Source organism: Danio rerio, chromosome 6, assembly GCF_052040795.2.
Source record: "Danio rerio strain M-AB ecotype USA chromosome 6, GRCz13ab, whole genome shotgun sequence".
Taxonomy (NCBI): domain Eukaryota; kingdom Metazoa; phylum Chordata; class Actinopteri; order Cypriniformes; family Danionidae; genus Danio; species Danio rerio.
In genome coordinates, this window is record NC_141026.1 from 50,335,951 (window position 1) to 50,355,964 (window position 20,014).

General features: G+C 37.9%; 1 protein-coding gene and 1 long non-coding RNA gene across 2 annotated transcripts in view; one reads left to right on the plus strand and one right to left on the minus strand.

The window, feature by feature from the left end:
- Nucleotides 1-20,014, minus strand: part of LOC141386357 (uncharacterized) — a 48,775-nt gene that overhangs the window by 17,182 nt on the left and 11,579 nt on the right. The window lies entirely within an intron of this gene.
- wnt2ba (wingless-type MMTV integration site family, member 2Ba) lies at nt 865-18,975 on the plus strand. Its single transcript, NM_182876.2, is given in 5 exon segments — nt 865-1,203; nt 10,230-10,450; nt 14,321-14,598; nt 14,741-15,005; nt 18,315-18,975. Coding segments are annotated over 5 exon segments (1,164 nt in total). The 5' UTR covers nt 865-1,033; the 3' UTR covers nt 18,545-18,975.

Below are 20,014 nucleotides of genomic sequence, written 5' to 3' on the forward strand. Positions count from 1 at the left end.
GACCGTTTTATACATTGACAATGACACGTCCAGAAATATATGAGGAATGGCTTCTATCTTTGCTGAGAAGATATTCATTGAGTTATTTATAGACTTACATGAGACAGTCTGGCATGTATGTCTGGTCTCATATCAGTCTAAACTATATACTGATGTTGCAAGGACAGATTCTTTTGTTGTGTTTTTGTTTTGCTAGAAAAGAGTGCTTGTGCTATCTGTCTTTAAAATATATTGTTAAATAATTTGTTAAAGGTATAGTTCACCCAAAACTCAGTTCTGTCATTTAGTCACAATTCACAAACTAGATTTCCTTTTTCTGCTGAACACAGTTGTAACCACTGAGTTCCAGGGTATTTGTTTTTCCTACTTTGGGAAATAGTTAGGTTTACAGCATATTTCAAAACATCATATTTTATGTTCAACAGAAAAAGGAAACATGAAGGTTTCAACCACTTGAGGGCGAGTACATTTTCATTTCTGGACGACCTACGCATGGTAACGGTAACTTCTCAATGATTACCTCACTAATACATACATTTAGTTCTATTATTGTTAATTCAAGACACTGCAATAATATCGTGATATTACCATCATGGTGTCCAGAAAAGCTGGTGTGCTTCATTCTAGCGTCTCTGACAGCGTTTTGGAGCTGTGACAGCATCATGGCGCGCGCGCTCATTCATCTCGTCTCATCGTGCTGACTCCAGCCAATGAGCGCGCGCACGCACCTCCGCCAATCAGAGATATCCCCTTAGATCTGATTCTGCTGGTCAGATACTGTACCTCACTCACTGGACCGCTCCGGACGCAATTAAGAGCCGGGACAGCTATTTTAACACACATTTTTAATTTGCTCCAGCGGTTGGAGTTGCATGAGGAGCTTCATTTGGAGAGTAACGAATATTACATGGATGCTTGTTTTTTTTCTTTTAGAGTTACTTTATTAGAAATAAAGTATCTATCTTAAGAACTGCAATGATCCAGTGACTTTTTTTGGATTATTAAAAAAAATCACAAACTGACCGCTTAAAATATGCCAGAGTGTGATGGAGTTGGGTGCGCGTCGCCGGCGCGCAAGGACAGACAGCGCGCGCGTGGAGGATTCCTGTCACGCCGTGAACGGAGAGGCGCCACTCAGCGGATTTACCTGCTCTTTATTTTACTGCTGCTCATGTTTACTCCTAGTGTGGACTCGTCTTGGTGGTAGGTGTTTCTCTGTGTTTATTTGGGGTGTCATAAATGTCTCTAGTTCTGCTGGAAATCCAACATGAACATGCCTGCTATTAAAAACATAATAGAATTGTTTCTGTAAGTACATGGGGTTGTTTACTGTAATTCGCCGTGATAAACGCACTGAATATATATCATAATGAAAAAGTCTGAACTTTTTCAAGAATAATATTTATATACAGTGCTCAGCATAATTGAGTACATCCCAATTTGCAAATGAATATTTTATTTATTTCTCAGTGAATATGGGTGATGCATATTGGACATTTGAACAAAACAGGTTTAATAAACAGATATATTTGTTTAAAAATATATTTTAGTAACAGAACATATTTAGATATTACATGTTTAGTATACGTTTTTGTTTCTCTTGATTTTTGCAATTTTTGAAAAAATTATTTAATATTTTTCTGTAACATACATTTGGGTGCTAGTTTTTGAACCATTATCATGAATTATTTTGTTAGATTAGCTCAGATTTGGCTTCAGTACTGACTAATCTAGTGTATATGCACAAATATGATATTGTAAATCATCCTATAGAAAATATTCATTTAAATGAGAGATTTGTGGGGGGTGTACTCATATATGCTGAGCATCACTGTATATAAAACACTAAAAACAGGGATGCTATTTTATCGGGTTGATCTTTAAAAAATGTATTTGCTCGTATCAATAATTGTTCCAAATTATGAAGAGAATTGCTAGATTAGGCTAATTAAGCGCAGTTTAAATTTTCATTGTGAAAGCTACATTTGAGCTGTAAAAATTACTGAAATTTGTTTGTGTATTTAGTTTATATGGTTTATCACATTAAATAAATATTTGTTGTATATCAGGGATAAAAAAGCATGTCACTTCCCAAAATAACATCCCTGCATTTATTTTTCTAATTGATTTATTCCATCTCTATATGTTGTAAATTGCTATTGGATACAATCTGATTTTTATCATGTGTTTTTGATTCACCAAATTTGAAAACCTAGAAAAATTACAGGAAATACATAAGATGGGATATATGTAATAATTCTGAGAGAATTCCAACAGCATATATGTATATGTAGAAATTATATTTAAATAAAAAATAAAAAAATGGCAAATATAATATATATATATATATACATATAAAAAATGATGTGTGTATATATATATATATATATATATATATATATATATATATATAAATATATATATATATATATATATATATATATATATATATACAGTTGAATTATTAGCCCCCCTGTTTATTTTGTTCTTCAATTTCTGCTTAAATGAGACAAGATTTTTCCAAGACATTTCTAAACATAATAATTTTAATAACTTATTTCTAATAACTGATTTATTTTATCTTTGCCATGATGAGAGAAACTAATATTTTACTAGATATTTTTCAAGACACTTCTATACAGCTTAAAGTGACATTTAAAGGCTTAACTTAGTTAATTAGGGTAACTATGCAGGTTAGCGTAATTAGGCAAGTTATTGTATAACGATGGTTTGTTCTGTAGACTATCAGGAAAATATATAGCTTAAAGGGGCTAATAATTGTGTCCTTAAAATGGCTTTTAAAAAATTTAAAACTGCTTTTATTCTAGCCAAATTAAAAAAAAAATAGGACTTTCTCCAGAAGAAAAAATATTATCAGGCTAATAATTCTTACTTCAACAATATATATATATTTTATTTTATTTATTTATTTATTTATTTATTTTATATATATATATATATATATATATATATATATATATATATATATATATATATATATATATATATATATATATATATATATATATGCATTTGGATAAATAGGCTTTCTTTGGTTCTAGTGATGGAGCGTATATTGTAATATTTAATTTCAATAATTATTTTGACTGATTTATTTATGTTTTGATTGTCAATTCTCATAGAAATTTATTTTGTTAATTTTTTCCCAGTCCTTTTTACATATTATGTGAATATATTTAGTATATGTTAAAGAAGTAAACTATGCTAATGATGTACAGTTAAAAAATGGCATAAACTAAAATGTCAGACAAACAGCAAAAATCTATATGTACAATAATCACACCAATGTTGGTGGAAAAGTGTAATAAAATTAGAAAGGAGATCAAATTAGCTCTCTATATGCCAGCTAATGGCAGACACACATACAGTGTTTAAATCAGTCTTCAGAGCAGTTGTTAGTAAAAACAGAGGGGTCTGATGTCTCAAACTGACATTGATCAACACATTCCAGGCTGTTTCATGACAGGTCTTGGCTGGATCACAGACCTACTTGTGTGCTAACACACCAAATAAACACACTTGCTAGAGTGAAACAGATTCAAAGTGACTTGGTTCTGAAATTATTGCTTTTCATCTCCATTTCCTCATCGTATATCAGCAGACAGGATGACACAATGGCAGACTTTGCCTTCAAAAACGTCTCTAATTGCAGCATTCACAAGTTCCCCATCACGTCTCAGAGGTAGCAAGATCAACATAGTCAGCGCACTGCCTAGTGCCCCACAGCTGAGTAAACAACGTAATCTCGGCCCACGCTATTTTTGATACTTTCAATTAAATCCAATTCTCAGTTTCTCTCAAACAAGACAATAACACCACATTTCGTGAATGGGAAAAGAAGGGTTATCGTTAGTATCATCTCTGTTGAAATAACCATACGTATGGCCCCTTTTGCCCTCAATAAAGCAGTGGGGATTCGACGGCGTGAGTCCACAAGACAGCCATGGCGGTATGCCTAAAACCGTGCGAGCCAGCGGTGATAAATATCTCGCAGTTCCTACGGTAATTTATACAGTTATGGGGATTGTTGTCATCGTTGCAATCAATTCACGCGTAGCGCTTTTCTGGCTCACGTGCAGCGGCCTTTCCCAATCCCAGCCACATGCAGCTGATAAGTGTTCTGGAACCGAAAGGGAGAGTGAGATTGTGTTTCTGTGTGTCAAGGATCAACAAGGCAACCATGCAAAGCCAGCCCTCCCATGGATGCTATAGCGAGAGGAATAAGTCTTTCGTTGGGTTGTGTGTTTGCACTAGTATGTCAGTGTGTGTGTGTGAGAGAGAGACAGAGACAGCCATAAGAGGAGTGGAAATTGTTCAGTAGGTTTGTACAGAGTGCTGTCGCACAAACCCAGACACGACTGACTGGATAATGAGATCCGGGAAGGAGACAAGGCTGCGTGAGCACAGCGTAAACCTCGCTGAGGGTGTTTGTGTGGTGCACTTCAACACAGAGTGCACCCGTTATTTGTCAAGACGTTCAGCAGGAAATTTGCAAACCTTTTGCATAGAGACAAATGTAAATTCTAGAATACTAAATGTTTCATAGACTGTTTTTTCTTCAATTAAGAAAGAATCTAGGGAATTAATTAGACATTTTGGGATGTATGTAATGCTGCTGTGTTCCAGACACAGTCAGATCTGGGAATTTCAGTAGTAAAATGTCAGATCTTTTAAACTTTTTTTAATTAAAAAAACAAAAGCTGTTCTTTGAAAAGAGCTGACGACATTTACATTTAGATTTTTGTCTAAAGCAATTCAACAAGAAGAGGCAATTCAACAAGAAGAGGCAATTCACACAAGAAGCGCTAATTATATAAAGGAACTGTTAGTGATCCAAGAGTTAAGAGCTAGAGTTATTGTGAGTTCACACTGAAGAAGTGAGAGCGTCAATGATTTCTACTTTGATGTTGTATTTTAAGGGGCCGTAGCAGCATATCGTCAAATCAGTCACATTCCTGCAAAAATCATGCTTTCTAGCGTGAAAATGTTGCACACTTTTTATTAAATTCATTTAACAATGCAAGATCAATAAGTTGCATGTGCTGTGGCTTTGCTCCACTTAATCATCCAATTTGTGTCCATATGTCTGAAATATCCTGAAGCAGCAAGGCTGTTTTGTATTGTCGTATAAGATTCCCGTTTTTTTTAAGAAAGAAAAAAAACATTAATGCACATCAGTAACTCGCCAGTAACTTTTTTTAATGTATGTTTTTGGAAGTAAACATTTTAAATAATAGGAAATCCGGCGACCGCAATAATCAAACCCTTGGGAACAGCTGTGGTCGGAACCAAAGTTTACAGTGACTGTGTTCTCTGGACTCAGGCGGTGGAGTTCTACATTCTGATTGCTTGCCGCCGAACCGGGTCATAGCTCATTACCATAAAGTTGACTTAATTTAAACTCTCCTCAATGCATTGTTGAATTGGTGATGCCGACCAACCACTGTAAAGAAGACGCGTCATGTAGGAGGCACCAGACTGGACAAAAGCGAGGCTGTTTCTCAATTACAAGAACGCAGAGAATGGACTTATGTTCTTGTGAAGACCGTTCTTGCCAGGTCACCTCGGAAGAACGAGATCACAGAATGCGTCCTGTGTGAAATGAGATGCTGCATTCTTCCCGATGGTCACATGACCTTCATGCATTTTTAACCGCAAATTATTTCTCATTTAGGGAAATTCCTGAGGTAAATAAGTTATATCTCTGAACTTTAATAATAAATCTGTATGAAATGCTGCGCTTACCACCTCCAGTCGCTATAACTTCTGGAACTTCTAGAGGGAGTTCAGCGCTCAAGTCTGCATCTGAGCATCGTCTCTTTTATGATGCTGAAGCAACTTTGCTTTTTTGTTTCTGAATATATTATTCAGCTGGTTTATCACCATTTATATGACATATACATTACTTTTTTGCTGCAGGTCTGACTTAAATAAATCAGTGTTTAAAAATTACTTTTTATTTAACTTTGTCTTGTGTTTTAGCTCTGAGAATGCCAATTAATTAAAACTGTAAAGCTGGTCAACATTGTATTCTCCATGCAGCACTGAAGTGACGTTATAGGGGCATTAATGGGAGCATTAAAAGTGTTCTTAGAAAAAGTAACTCAAAAATTACTTTTAACAGTAACTCATTACTTTTTGGTGTAAGTAATCGATAAAGTAATTGAGTTACTTTTTGAATGAAGTAACTAGTAACTGGTTACTCTTTTTCATTAACAAGCACAACACTGCTGACAAGAAGCAAACTGTATAAAACATATTGCACTATAAAGCTAATATCGTCTCAGAAATAGCATTTATTGGTCACACTTTACTATAAGGTTCATTAGTTAATGTTAATTATTGCATTTACTAACATGAACAAACAGTGAACAAAACATTTACTACTGTATTTGTTCATTTTAGTTAACGTTAGTTAATGAAAATACAGTAGTTCATTGTTAGTTCATGTTAACTCATGGTGCATTAACTAATGTTAACAAGCATGGACTTTGATGTTAATAATGCATTAGTAAATGTTCAATTATGATTAATAAATGCTCTACATGTGTTGTTCATGATTAGTTCATGTTAGTAAATGCATTAACTAATGAACCTTATTGTAAAGTGTTACCCATTTATTAGTTGAGTTCTACACAGTTTGTTCTATAAAATTGCTTAAAATTGAAATGTAAATTTTTACATTAATCACAAAGTTGCTTTCTACTAATTGTTCACTGAAGCTGGACTGGCCATCATCTGTGAAGTGATGTCAAATCTCAGATGTCTGACTTAAAGTGCCATTCTAGATGTTATATTCATGTAGGTAGGGAAATCCCAATTTCGAGATATCTGGAATGCAGCACAAGACCTCATTATGTATATACTTTCAAAAACAATATTTTTGTTCTTAGTTTAAAGGTTAAAAGTGGTTTCAAATACATGAGCTCCAATTTACTTTTAGCTGATGTTGCCCATTTAGCTTAGAGCAGCATTAAAAAATATATATATATATATATACACTTTCCTCACAATATACACTTACCTCACAATAAACATGCAACTTAAACAGTGTTGCCAGATTAAGCGGTTTTGAATTTAATTTTGTAGGTAAAAAAATTTCCCTCCGGGGATTAATAAAGTCAAACTAACTAACTAACTAAAAATGGCATAGGCGGGTGGAGAAAATTTGGGCGATTTCCAAATGTACATTTTAAATGCAACTTATTTAACAAACCATAACTGAGTGCTCATGCTCCATTTAGTTAGTAGTAACCAGTGCATAGCACATACTGCGTGGGCCCACCCGCAAAAGCAGGTGAAGGAAAGTTGTATCAAAATCTGACTTCCCAGACATATCTGTCTCCGCTTCACATGCATGTGCATCTCGCAGCGCCTGCAGTTAAACTCACAGTGCTTTATCATGACATGTTTATCCAACTTTTTTCCACAATTTTATAACAAGATCAAACATAGAAGCGTTGTCTGATTGACAAGCACCACCTAACTATGTTCAAAAGAATTTAAAATGCCAACTGGGACAAATTTATACCCCATTTCAAAAGTAAAACATAATTTGCTATGTAATCAGTGTGTGGGTGAGAGGGGGGCAGTGTTTCGATATGATCCGGTTTTGTTGTGGTTCTGTGATTATTGGTGTTGCCATGGTTGAAATAATGACAGTTAAGGTAACTAGGTTAATTACAATCTCAAGAGTTCACACTTAGCTCATGACTTACGAAAGCTTATTCGGCATGCTGTCCCGGGAGAGAGCCCTGAGCTCAAGGCATTCCTCGAGTCCAGGGCTCCCTCCCTTTGTGGGGCGAGGGGAGATTGAGCTCAGGGCGATCTCGAACTCCCCCGCAGCTAAGCCCAGGGTGAACTTCCTGAGAGCGAGACAACTAGTAAAAGAGACTTAGGTTCAAGAGGTCTAAAATGCAGAGTATATTTAGGCTTTGGGAGAGAACTGAAACTCTGGGGGAAACGTGCCAGCTCCTCGCAGAGACACCAGAAGCTCAGGTAAGGAGCCAGAGCCATTGAAATTCCAGCTGGTTGCTGCGCCGCCGAGCCACCTATTTTGGATACAGGTGGAAGAAGGGGGAAGAGGGGGGTTTCTTCAAGACGCAGACAGTTGTGAGTGGAAAAGGAGGAAATATATATAGGAAATAGGGATCCTTGATTGGAGGATCGTGATTAGCTAATATGAGTCAGCTGGGTTAATCATGAGCGCGTACTCTTCTCGAAATTAGTTTAATAAATTAAACTTCACTTAAATACATTAAAATTAAATAAAATAGTAATCTAATAGGGCAGCGCAGTGGCGCAGTGTAGCACAATCGCCTCACAGCAAGAAGGTCGCTGGTTCGAGCACTGGTTGGGTCAGTTAGCATTTCAGCGTAGAGTTTGCATGTTCTCTCCATGTTCAGGTGAGTTTCCTACGGGTGCTCCAGTTTCCCCCACATTCCAAAGACATGCGGTATTGGTGAATTGATAAAGCTCAATTGATCGTAGTGTGTGAGTGTGTGCAAGAATGTGTGGGTGTTTCCAGGTGATGGGTTGCAGTTGGAAGGGCATCCGCTGCGTAAAACATGTACTGGATAAGTTGGGGTTTCATTCCACTGTGGCAACCCGATTAATAAAGGGACTAAGCTGAAAAGAAAATGAATGAATGAATGAATAGTACTGCCAAAATGATTCCTGTTCACAGAATGTTTACGGTATATTGTGCACTGTATAATGCACACCATTCCAGTAGTTAACATCGTTACTAGTGTAACTCTACACCAGTGATCCCCAACCATTTAATCACCACAGATCGGTCAATGCTTGACAATTTTACCGCACCCCGGGGGGAGGTGCAGTGGGGCTGAGTGGATGTATGTAGATTGCTACGCGACAATCAACCGTTTTCTCAGATAATGACAAGCTGACAAAACTTTGCTGTAACTGATACAAGTGTTTTTATAGATAAAACAAAAAACCACTGCAGTGTTTGTCTGAGATGATTAGTCTACCGAAATGTGTATATTCCATACAAAATATGAAGTTCAGTTCTTGACACGTGACTTGCAGTGCATTTGAGGCATTCTGAAAGAGCTTTCAACTAGGTGCGCCTGGAGAAGCGAGTGCGTTTTGGCACTTGTGCACGTCGCTCTCAATATGCGCCGTATGTCTCCATGGGAAATAATGCACATGTGCGTGGAAAAGAGGCAATATGTGAATGGCTGCCATCATTTGCGATCTCTAAAAGTTGATCTTCTTGCACAGACATGGTGGATTCCCCTGATTTGTGTAAATTACATTACATTTGTTGACAAATGGGTTGAGGATCCATTCCTTGGCAGTTTGTTGGTTCTTCACTGGGTCTTTTCCCCTTCACAAAGAAACTTTCCAAAGACTTTCTTACTCATTTTGCTAGCTACTGGGTTAAATTTGGATGCTAAAGTGACCAGGATGTAACCGAAAGAATATGGTAATTTATCAAAATAAAAGATTTTCAAAATAAAAGATTGTTCAGACTAATAACTAAAATGGAAATAATTAATGATTTCTTGTGCAGCCTGGTACCAACTGATCCACGGACTAGTACTGAGCTGCGGCCCAGGGTTTGGGGACCACTTGAAGACATTTGCACAGTGATCATGTAGAATTTATACTTAGAAAAGGTTTTGATGCTCACATATGAAACAGTGTTCCCTGCTTTGGAAGTTTTTGGGTGAACTACTCCTTTTAGACTCCTTGAGGCGCAATCATAATTATTCGATTTTGTTTCGGACACAGTGAAGTATCACAGGGGTATCATTATCACAAAAAATTGTAAATAAATGAATAAATAAATTGGCATAACTACTGGTTTGAGTTGAAGTTATTTTATTAAGTGAGAAGAAACAGACTGAGACTTGAAACTAACAGCTATAGGAAATCAGTTGGCTATGAAAACAGGTAATTATTCAATCTGGTGGTCGTTACACAAAAAATATATTTGACCGCAGAGTGATTGACGAAGAATTCCTGAGAACTGTGTATTAAAGTGTTGCAAACATGAAATGGAATAGTTTGGTTTCATACAGAGATAACCCAAACGAGCCGGCTAACTGAAACCACAATCTATGGAGTTGGTTTCTGATGTTCAAGCAGGGAAATTGTTCATTATTATAGATGTTAGCCAGAAAAACTGCAACACAATTTCAGACACTGCAAAAAACTTAATTGTCTGTTTGTTTCTGCAGGTACATTGGTGCGTTAGGAGCACGGGTCATATGTGACAACATTCCAGGACTGGTGAACAAACAGAGGCAACTCTGCCAAAGACACCCAGACCTCATGCAATCCATTGGACAAGGAGCCAAAGAATGGATTCGGGAATGCCAGCACCAGTTCCGACACCATCGCTGGAACTGCAGCACGCTGGAGCGAGACCACACTGTGTTCGGCCGCGTCATGTTGCGCAGTTAGTGTTTGTGTTACATTATTACATTATTATTAAAATCATACAGTAATAAGACAAACTATGCAACCTGCTATTCAATCACCTTCGCTATCAATCAACCCTCACACCATATTGACTACGTTTACATGGACATCAGTAATCAAATTAATGAAATTATGTCCATGCAAATGTAGTCAGTGTTATGAAGCTTCAGTTTTTTTTAACCTGTACAGTAATAGAGGAACCGCAGAGCATTGTATGCAACAAGAACAACTTTTACAATCTCTCCATAAAACAATCACATCACATGGGAAAGTTGAGGGGAAATCGGCTATGGAATCTCTACTTCCCAAGAATAGGCGAAATTCTGACAGAGAGTGGATATTCTCCAAATACAAGTGGCTGTTTCGGAGGGGGCTCTCTACAGGCTGATATATAAACAGTAATAGGAGATGTAAATATTTGTGCAGATGACTCTGGCAGACAGACAAAGCTGCTCTTTTTGACATATCGCCCTCTGTTCTGGCTCAGTGCACGAGCTGCAGGAAGAAAACGAGCAAAATAGGGGTCATTTTGAGCTACTTTGGCAAAAAAACACACCTCGAGGCTACGAGTGCAATCGACCAAAGAAACTAAAGGTGAAGGAGTGTCAGCTTGAATCAGCTGAATGTCGGGGTGGCCTCCCGCACTTAAACAAGGCGAGGGGCTTAAATTTGGGAATGATGTTAAAGAGTTGATATAACAAAACCGCAGTGGATTTAACACCATAGTAAGAGCCTTACACCTCATCTGCTTGCGTGGCACTTTTAAACTACCGACATGGGGAGTTTTTTTGTGCTAAAACACATTCTGACAACTATTAATTTAGCCAGGTTGACACTAAAATAAACATAAGTACATTCAGGTAGTTGTTATCACAGATTATTAAACAGCTGTCTGGAATACTTGCTTCTGATTGGTCACTCGAGATATAACAAGGTATGTTATACTAAGATAACAACTGCTAAATAACCCAGACTTGTCCGGAAACTTTGAATCACATTGACTGTGACTGAAAACGTCCACATCCTTTTACCTGTATCCACATTCATTTCTATCTGCTTGGTACCATCTTGTGAATGAATAGTACATAGGTTAATATCATTCAACCGGTTTTGTTTCTGTCACCTTTTCATTTTTGACAGTTTGCCTCCATAGTGTGACTAAATAATGCACAGGTTGTTGTATGCTCCATTAGCTAACATAAAGCATGACAGGCTTATTTGCAAAATGGCTGAATGAAGCATATACTAACCTACATATTATTAGGGGCTCAATTTCGGGGCGAGGACCGAAATTGAGAACCATTTAAAGGGACTTTGATATTATTCAGTCACAAGGTGGCGCCAAACGTTTAAAACCAGCAGGGTGACAAACAAGTTTGTTAATAATAGATGTGAATGTATTCACTGACAGTCAAGTTGATTTGAAATACCCAGATGAGACTGTGTTAGTTTTTCAGCGGTAGCTATCTGGGAATAACATACCTTGGAATGTCATGACAGACCAATCAAAAACAAGTATTTCAGACTTCAAATTTTAAATTGCGATGGCTTTAGTCGCATATGTGCCCATAATTTTATCTATGCGACTTCAAAATATATTTGGGAGCATTTGTGCAGGTGCATAAAATTTGTTGCCGTGCGACAGGATTTCACTGCAAAATGTTCACCGCGTGCACAGATCTAGAAGGCATTCACGCAGAATGCATCTTTGCACCTAAAAACGAGAAAACCCAGCACTCGGGATTAGTTTAAAACAGTCGTCATGTCATCTTTCTAAAGTAAACTAATTCCACAATGCCCGACCTGCCTTCAAGCTCTTCTGATTGATGCACTGCTCCAGAACTGAATGTGAATGGATTTGTTAATATAATACAGTCAACACTTTTGACTTGGAGCTACGACCGCAGAAAGTGCTGAGGATGAGAAAATGAAAATAACACTGACGTATTTTGTTTTAGAAACCACCTAAAGTTACAAATAATGTTAGAAACCACCTAAAGTTACAAATCTAATTAGTGATACACTTTTCAAAGAGTGGATAAGACTCCTAAAGCCATTCACTGTAAAATCTGTGGGACAGAGTTTGCAGGTAACAGTGCTTGTCACTGAATCTACCCATTTTAAGCGTGAGTTCTATTTAATTCTTCATTTAATTGCTAGGATGCTGTCAGCCATGCAAGTGGCAGCTATCTGTGAAGTTCAATACTGTGTACACCTTTGCAAAAGGGCTCGTATTTACTAAGAATAAACTAATATTGCAGCTCATTACCCTTATTGCTATTAAGATGAAGTATGCAAATAATAAGTTACAGTGCATCGGAAAGTACTCATAGCGCTTCACTTTTTCCACATTTTTTTATGTTACACCCTCATTTCAAAATTAATTAAAATCATTAGTTTCCTCAAAATTCTACACACAATATCCCATAATGACAATGTGAAAAAAGAGTTTTTGAAATTGCTGCAAATTTATTAAAAATAAAAAAGCTGAAAAATCACATGTACATCAGTATTCACAGCCTTTGTCATGAAGCTCTAAATTGAGCTCAGCTACATTCTGTTTCCACTGTTCATTGGAGTTCACCTGTGGTGAATTCAGTTGACTGGACATGATTTAAAAAGGCATACACCACCTGTCCATATAAGGTGCCAGACAGTGCATGTCAAAGCACAAACCAAGCATGAAGACAAAGGAATTGTCTTTAGACCTCTGAGACAGGATTGTCTTGAGGCACAAGGCTGAGGAAGGTTACAGAAAAACTGCTGCTCTGAAAGTTCCAATGAGCACAGTGGCCTCCATCAGCCGTAAGTAAAAGATGTTTGGAACCACTAGGACTCTTCCTAGAGCTGGCTGGCCATCTAAGCTGAGTCATTGGGGGAGAAGGTCCTTAGTCAGGGAGTTGGTCAATAACCCGATGGTCACTTTGTCCGAGCTCCAGCGTTCTTCTGTTGAAAGAGGAGAATCTTACAGAAGGACAACCATCTGTGCAGCAATTCATCAATCAGGACTGTATGTTGGCCAGACGGAAGACACTCCCCTTCTGGAATTTGCCAAAAGGCATCTAAAGGACTCTCAGACCCTCAGAAACTAAATTCTCTGGTCTGATGAGACCCAAATTGAACTCTTTGGAGTGAATGCCAGGCGTTACATTTAGAGAAAACCAGGCACTGCTCATCATGTTCAAAAAAACTTGAGGCTGTAATCGCTGTCAAAGGTGCATCAACAAAGTATCGAGGCTGTCAATACTTCTGTACATGTGATTTTTCAGTTTTTTATTTTTTTTTATAAATTTGCAACAATTTCCACACAAAAAAAATTCACATTGTCATTATGGAGTATTGTGTGTAGAATGTTGAGGAAATAAATGAATTTAATCCATTTTGGAATAAGGCTGTAACATAAAAAAACTGTGGAAAAAGTGAAGCGCTATGAATACTTTCCGGATGCACTGTATATGTCAATATCAACTGCAATATCAGACAGCACCAATGAGAACATCACAGTTATTATCGTTAAAATCATCTCATTGACATCAAGCAGTGTATGCAGGGCCAGGTGGGCTTATACCGATTTTGTTGTTGTTGTTGTTTGTTAGTTTTGATGAGTGTTGATTTCAAATGTAATAAATCTGTTAATATAAAACTTGTAACAATAGTGGACATAATTCTTGGTGGGTGCAACTACATTTTTGGCTGGTGCCACCACATGTTTAAAGATAGGAGCACCAGTGTTACCAAGCAGAAAGGTTCATTTCTAGTCCTGAAACATGACCCATTTTGACACCAAAACACAGAATTCTGTACTGTGCATTTTAACATGCTATTAATGACGTTTTTTCTGTTCTAGGTAGCCGTGAAGCAGCATTTGTCTATGCAATTTCCTCTGCGGGTGTGGTGTATGCCATCACCAGGGCTTGCAGTCAAGGAGAACTGAAGATCTGCAGTTGCGACAGCCAGAGGAGAGGCCGGGCGAGCGATGAAGACGGGGACTTTGACTGGGGCGGCTGCAGTGACAACATCAACTACGGCATCAAGTTTGCCAAAGCTTTCGTGGATGCCCGAGAGAGAATGGTCAAGGATGCCAGAGCACTGATGAATCTGCACAACAACCGCTGTGGGAGAATGGTGAGTGCCCAGACATGTTGATTGATTATCATTGCAAAATAAATCCCAGCAGATAAACAGGTTATGACCCTGAAGGAGTCTGTCTTTTAATCTGGGTTATGGAGTGCTTCGTAGGTCATGGGTTGGGTTTTGTTTTCTGTAGGCAGTAAAGCGTTTTATGAAGACTGAATGCAAGTGTCATGGAGTCAGTGGGTCATGTGCTCTCAGGACATGCTGGCTGGCTATGTCTGATTTCCGCCGAACGGGGGACTACTTGAGAAAGAAGTACAACGCTGCTGTGGAGGTCATGATGAACCAGGATGGTACAGGCTTCATGGTGGCAGATCGAGATTACAAGAGAACGACCAAAAATGATCTTGTGTACATTGAGAACTCTCCGGACTACTGCCTAATGGACCGATCAGCAGGTAAGCAATGAAGAAGGTGTTTTTGCACCAAATTATTCATCTTTCAACCATAAATCCCAAGAAAGACTTAAAAAATATTAGCATTGAGACTCTATTTAGGTCAAGCATTTTCAGAAATCCAATCTTAAGTAGTCAGCCAAGACAATTGACTGTTTTTCACATTTTTGTAACTATGGCATATGTTTGGAGTTTTGGACTCATCTATTTTATTCTATCGTCCTCTATATCTTAGTAGGTCACTTTATTGGGAGCACTTAGCGTGGCAGAAAAACAAGCTAATGTAAAGGATTTGGAGAACAACCACAATTTTGATCATATTCCATGCACTTTGCTACAGTGCAATGAAGAAAGCAATCCTTGTTTTGGTGTACTTTTTTTAACAACATGTATTACAGTGATCATGGCTAATAAATGCATTACATCAGAGGTCCCCAACCTTTATCACTGCGGACCGGTCAATGCTTGACAATATTATCGCGGCCCAGGGTGTGAGTGGGTAGATTGCTAGGCGAACACGTTTTATTTATGGAGACAATAAAAAAACACTGCAGTCTTTGTCTGATATTGTTAGTCTACCGAAATGTGCATATTCCATACAAAATATGAATATTCCAAACAAAATGAAAATATGAAGCGCTCCCAAACTGCACGGAACCATTGAAAGTATTGACCTTGAAATGAAATGACACAGAAAAGATGCGATATGTGAACGGCAGCCGTCATTTACGATTTCCAGCAGTTGATATTCTTGCACAGACATGCTTGATGGCGCTCCCAATATGCGCCGTATGTCTCCATTGGAAATAATGCAATTGTGCATGGAAAAGACACAATATGTGAATGGCTGCCATCATTTGCGATCTCTAAGGGTTGATCTTCTTGCACAGACATGCTTGATTCACCTGATTTGTTGACAAATGGGTTGTGGATCCATTCTATGGCAGTTTGTGGCTCTTTCACTGGGCCTTTTCCCCTTCGCAAAGAACTTTACAAAGGTGTCTGTTTCTTACTCATTTTGCTAACGTTAGCTTGTGGGTTAAATTTTAGGATTTGCGTGATCAAGATGTAACCGAGAGAAGGTTTTTTTTTCCCTCTAAATGAAGTATTTTTTAAAATAAAAGATCAGACTCAAACAATAAATAAAACACAAATAATTAATGATTTTTTGTGTGGCCCGATCCCAATAGATCCACAGACCGGTACCGGTCCACAGCCCGGAGGTTGGGATCACTGCATTACATCATATGTATGACTGAAAGCAAGCCGATCAAACGCATTTTTGACATTGAAAGTGGACAAGCTCAAAACATTTTTTCAGTAGTAAATTTTTTGGTTATTTACATGACAGCTTATTTCACTCACAACTTTAATTACTGCAATGCAATAAAATAATGCAATAACTCCTAACATATTAATACATCACATAATTGCACTAAATTAATTTGTTAATTGATTAAAAAGTGCATTTTTTGTTTGTTTTCCTAAGAACATTCAATTAACGTTTTTTTCTCAGTGTAACTAATATAAAAATTCTAAAGGAAAGGATTTTTACTATAAAAAACTTGTATAATGGAAAGCTTAAATGTTTGGTTCACTGAGATCTTTACTGAACTATGGAGCCAATAAAGTATTTCACCATATATGGTCATTTCATTTACATTAATTACAATACATTTTTGTAAGTCATGAAAATTGAAGTCTTATGCTGCATCCGTAATCGCATACTTCAATACTATACAGTGTGCTAAAAACAGTATGCAATCCGAGTAGTGTGTCTAAATTAATAGAATTCAAAAAACAGTGTGCGAGAAGAACCCGGATGTCCTACTACTTCCAGCAAGATTCTGAATTGTGCATCCGATGGACGCTGTTCTATACCATGATGCTATATGAGGGAATTCATGATTGGGAGTAAAGCGACGCAACCGATGCCGGTAGTTCACATGATAAGGACAAATTACAGATATAGTACACATCCTGACAAAAGTCTTATCGCCTATCTTAGTTTCAGGAACAGAAAATAATAACGTGACTTCTAGTTGATCATTTGGTGTCAATAGGGGCTTATACGAAAGGCAAAGACCTCTAGATTATGCTTATTTTACCAAAATAAAATATGATCATGGCATGATTTTTAATGTTTTAATAAGGACAGTAAGGTCTGACTCTGCTTACACAAAAGTCTTGTCACTTAACAGAAATAACATACAGTATAGAATATAAAGTCACGGTGCCATCGAAAAAGAATTAACATTGTGTATGACTCCCATGAGCTCGGAAGACTGCATCCATACATCTCTGCAATGACTCGAATAACTTATTAATAAAGTCATCTGGGATGGCAAAGAAAGCGTACTTGCAGGACTTCCAGAGTTAATCAAGACTCTTTGTATTCATCTTCAATGCCTCCTCCTTCATCTTACCCCAGACATGCTCAATAATGTTCACATCTGGTGACTGGGCTGGCCAATCTGGCAGCCCCTTGAGCTTCTTTGCTTTCAGGATCGTTGATGTGGAGGCTGAAGTATAAGGAGCGCTGTACTGCCGGAGAATTTGCCCTCTCCTGTGGTTTGTAATGTAATGAGCAGCACAAATGTCTTGATACCTCAGGCTGTTGATGTTGACATCCACTCTGCAGATCTCTCGCACGCCCCCATACTGAATGTAACCCCAAACCACGATTTCTCCTTTAACAAACTTGACTGATGTCTGTGAGAATCTTGGGTCAATGCCGGTTCCAATAGGTCTTTTGCAGTATTTGTGATGATTGGGATGCAGTTCAACAGATGATTCATCGGAAAAACATACCTTCTTACACTTTTCTAAATGATCAACTAGTAATCAAGTTATTATTTGTTGTTCTTACAACTTGGATCAAGACTTTTGTCAAGTAGTGTACGTCCAAGTTCCGTTCATACTACATGAAACATACTTTTCTAAGGGTGGTGTAGTAAATTCAAATTCAAATGTAGTATTGTACCTACATGAGCAGTAAGGCGATTTCAGAAGCAGCCTTAGTAACACTCTAGGCTTTTCCAATAAGTGTTTCAATGTAAGTCCTATGAAGGGCTAAGAGTCCAATAATACATTTGTCACAAATATAGAGAGTTGTTATAATGGTTTTGAGGTGAAATACTTGAAAACAGTCCAGTTGCCCTAAGGCAACAACTACAGCTACCATGGTATATTTTCATAAAGAAAGAAGGCTCTGATTTAAAGAAAACTTCTTTCAGGAAAATGTGAATGGCCCATTAACACAAATAATAACTCTCATATATGCTGAATTCTTTTCCTGTGTTTATATTTTAGGTTCTCTGGGTACGTCAGGACGGGTGTGCAACAAGTCCTCCAGAGGCATGGACGGCTGTGAGATCATGTGCTGCGGCCGCGGGTACGACACCACCCGTGTAAACCGCATGACCAAATGCGAGTGCAAGTTTAAATGGTGCTGCGCTGTGGAGTGCAGAGACTGCGAGGAAACGGTGGACGTCCACACTTGTAAACTACACAAGAAACCCGACTGGCTCGATTTGACTTGACTGCCACGATCGTGACCAATCAGCAAGCTACTAATGCTTTTCTGTTCTCAGGTTTTTGAAGCGGGCCACTGCATTGTGAGATGTGTTGTTGATGACTATAACGCTCTGATCTCAACTTGCAGAACCCTGAACTTTATTCGCCTTCAGTGATGCAAGCGCAGAGAACACGAGCCGGTCTGGAGACGTTTGGCATCAATGGAAATGATACGATGACCATCACCTGGTGTTTTAAACTGTGATAGGATACAGTTTTTACACTGTTTTCAAATCTTAAAACACCTTTTACTGGTCACGTGTGCGTCTATATAACATCAAATTGTGTTTTTGGACAGCTTTGATAAATATACCGATGCAGTTTTAGGGAAAGGATAATATACAGTATTGGTTCAGGCTTACCAAAGGACACAGCAATAAATCGCATTTCACGCCAAGAACAATTCCATTTAATGGTCCAAAATGATACTAAGGAGGGGGTAGTAAAAATATTGTTAAACAGTGATAACTGTGTTTCCCTTCATTTACTTCAGAGGCCATCATTTTGAAATGTGCATGAAAGAATCATGAACTTCTATTGTTATAATATATCGGTGAATTATATCTTTCATCTATCCATGTTTTTTAAACAATTAAGCACTTAAATATCCCTTTTCATATGAGCACTTTTGTTTTGCTAGTAGAGTTATGTTCAGATAACTTGTCTTCAAAGAACTCAATATTTCCTCTAATGGATTTTCTATTGAAATATGATGTTTATTAAAATGAACCCAAACCATCAGATACATTGATGGCTTTAGATGCATTTTGAGCACAGGACACTAAGGGTGCTTTCACACTAGCACTTTTGCTCCGCACCCGGGTTCGTTAGGCGTCAGAGTAAAGTACGTTTAGCTAGTGCGAAAGTGTCTCCTGAATTTGTGAAACATACCCAAGTCCAACTTAAAAAGTTGGTTTGGGGTAAGGTTTGTGCGAACTCTGGTACGGTTCACTTCTGATATGAATGCAATTGTGTCAAATACTGGAAGTGAACCGCCAACTGTACAATAAACTTTAGTTTTCATAACGTTCATTCGTGTGTGTGTGTGTCTGTATATCACCTACTTTGGTGACACGAGGGGCTGAACCCATGCAAACAGTGATAATGTCTGCTTGTCTCCATCTAAAACGACTTCTGTAGACATCGCGTGATATTTTTTGAGGCAGATAGACGCAAGTGGCTCTCTGTATAGTTGATTCGGTAACAAAATTAAAAGATTCAGTAAAAGCAGACTGACCATAATATGTGGACGTCTCCATTTTGGCGATTTGCTTTCGTGGCCGTTACCCAGCAACAGCTGTACACAGAACAGCAGCTTGATGGTGCAAGCGTACCGGGGTTCAGAACGAAAAACGGCGGTGTGAATACAAACCAGCTGAGAGGGTGGAAAGGGGGGGAAATCGAACTTGGGTTCGGTCCAGGCAATTGAACCAAGT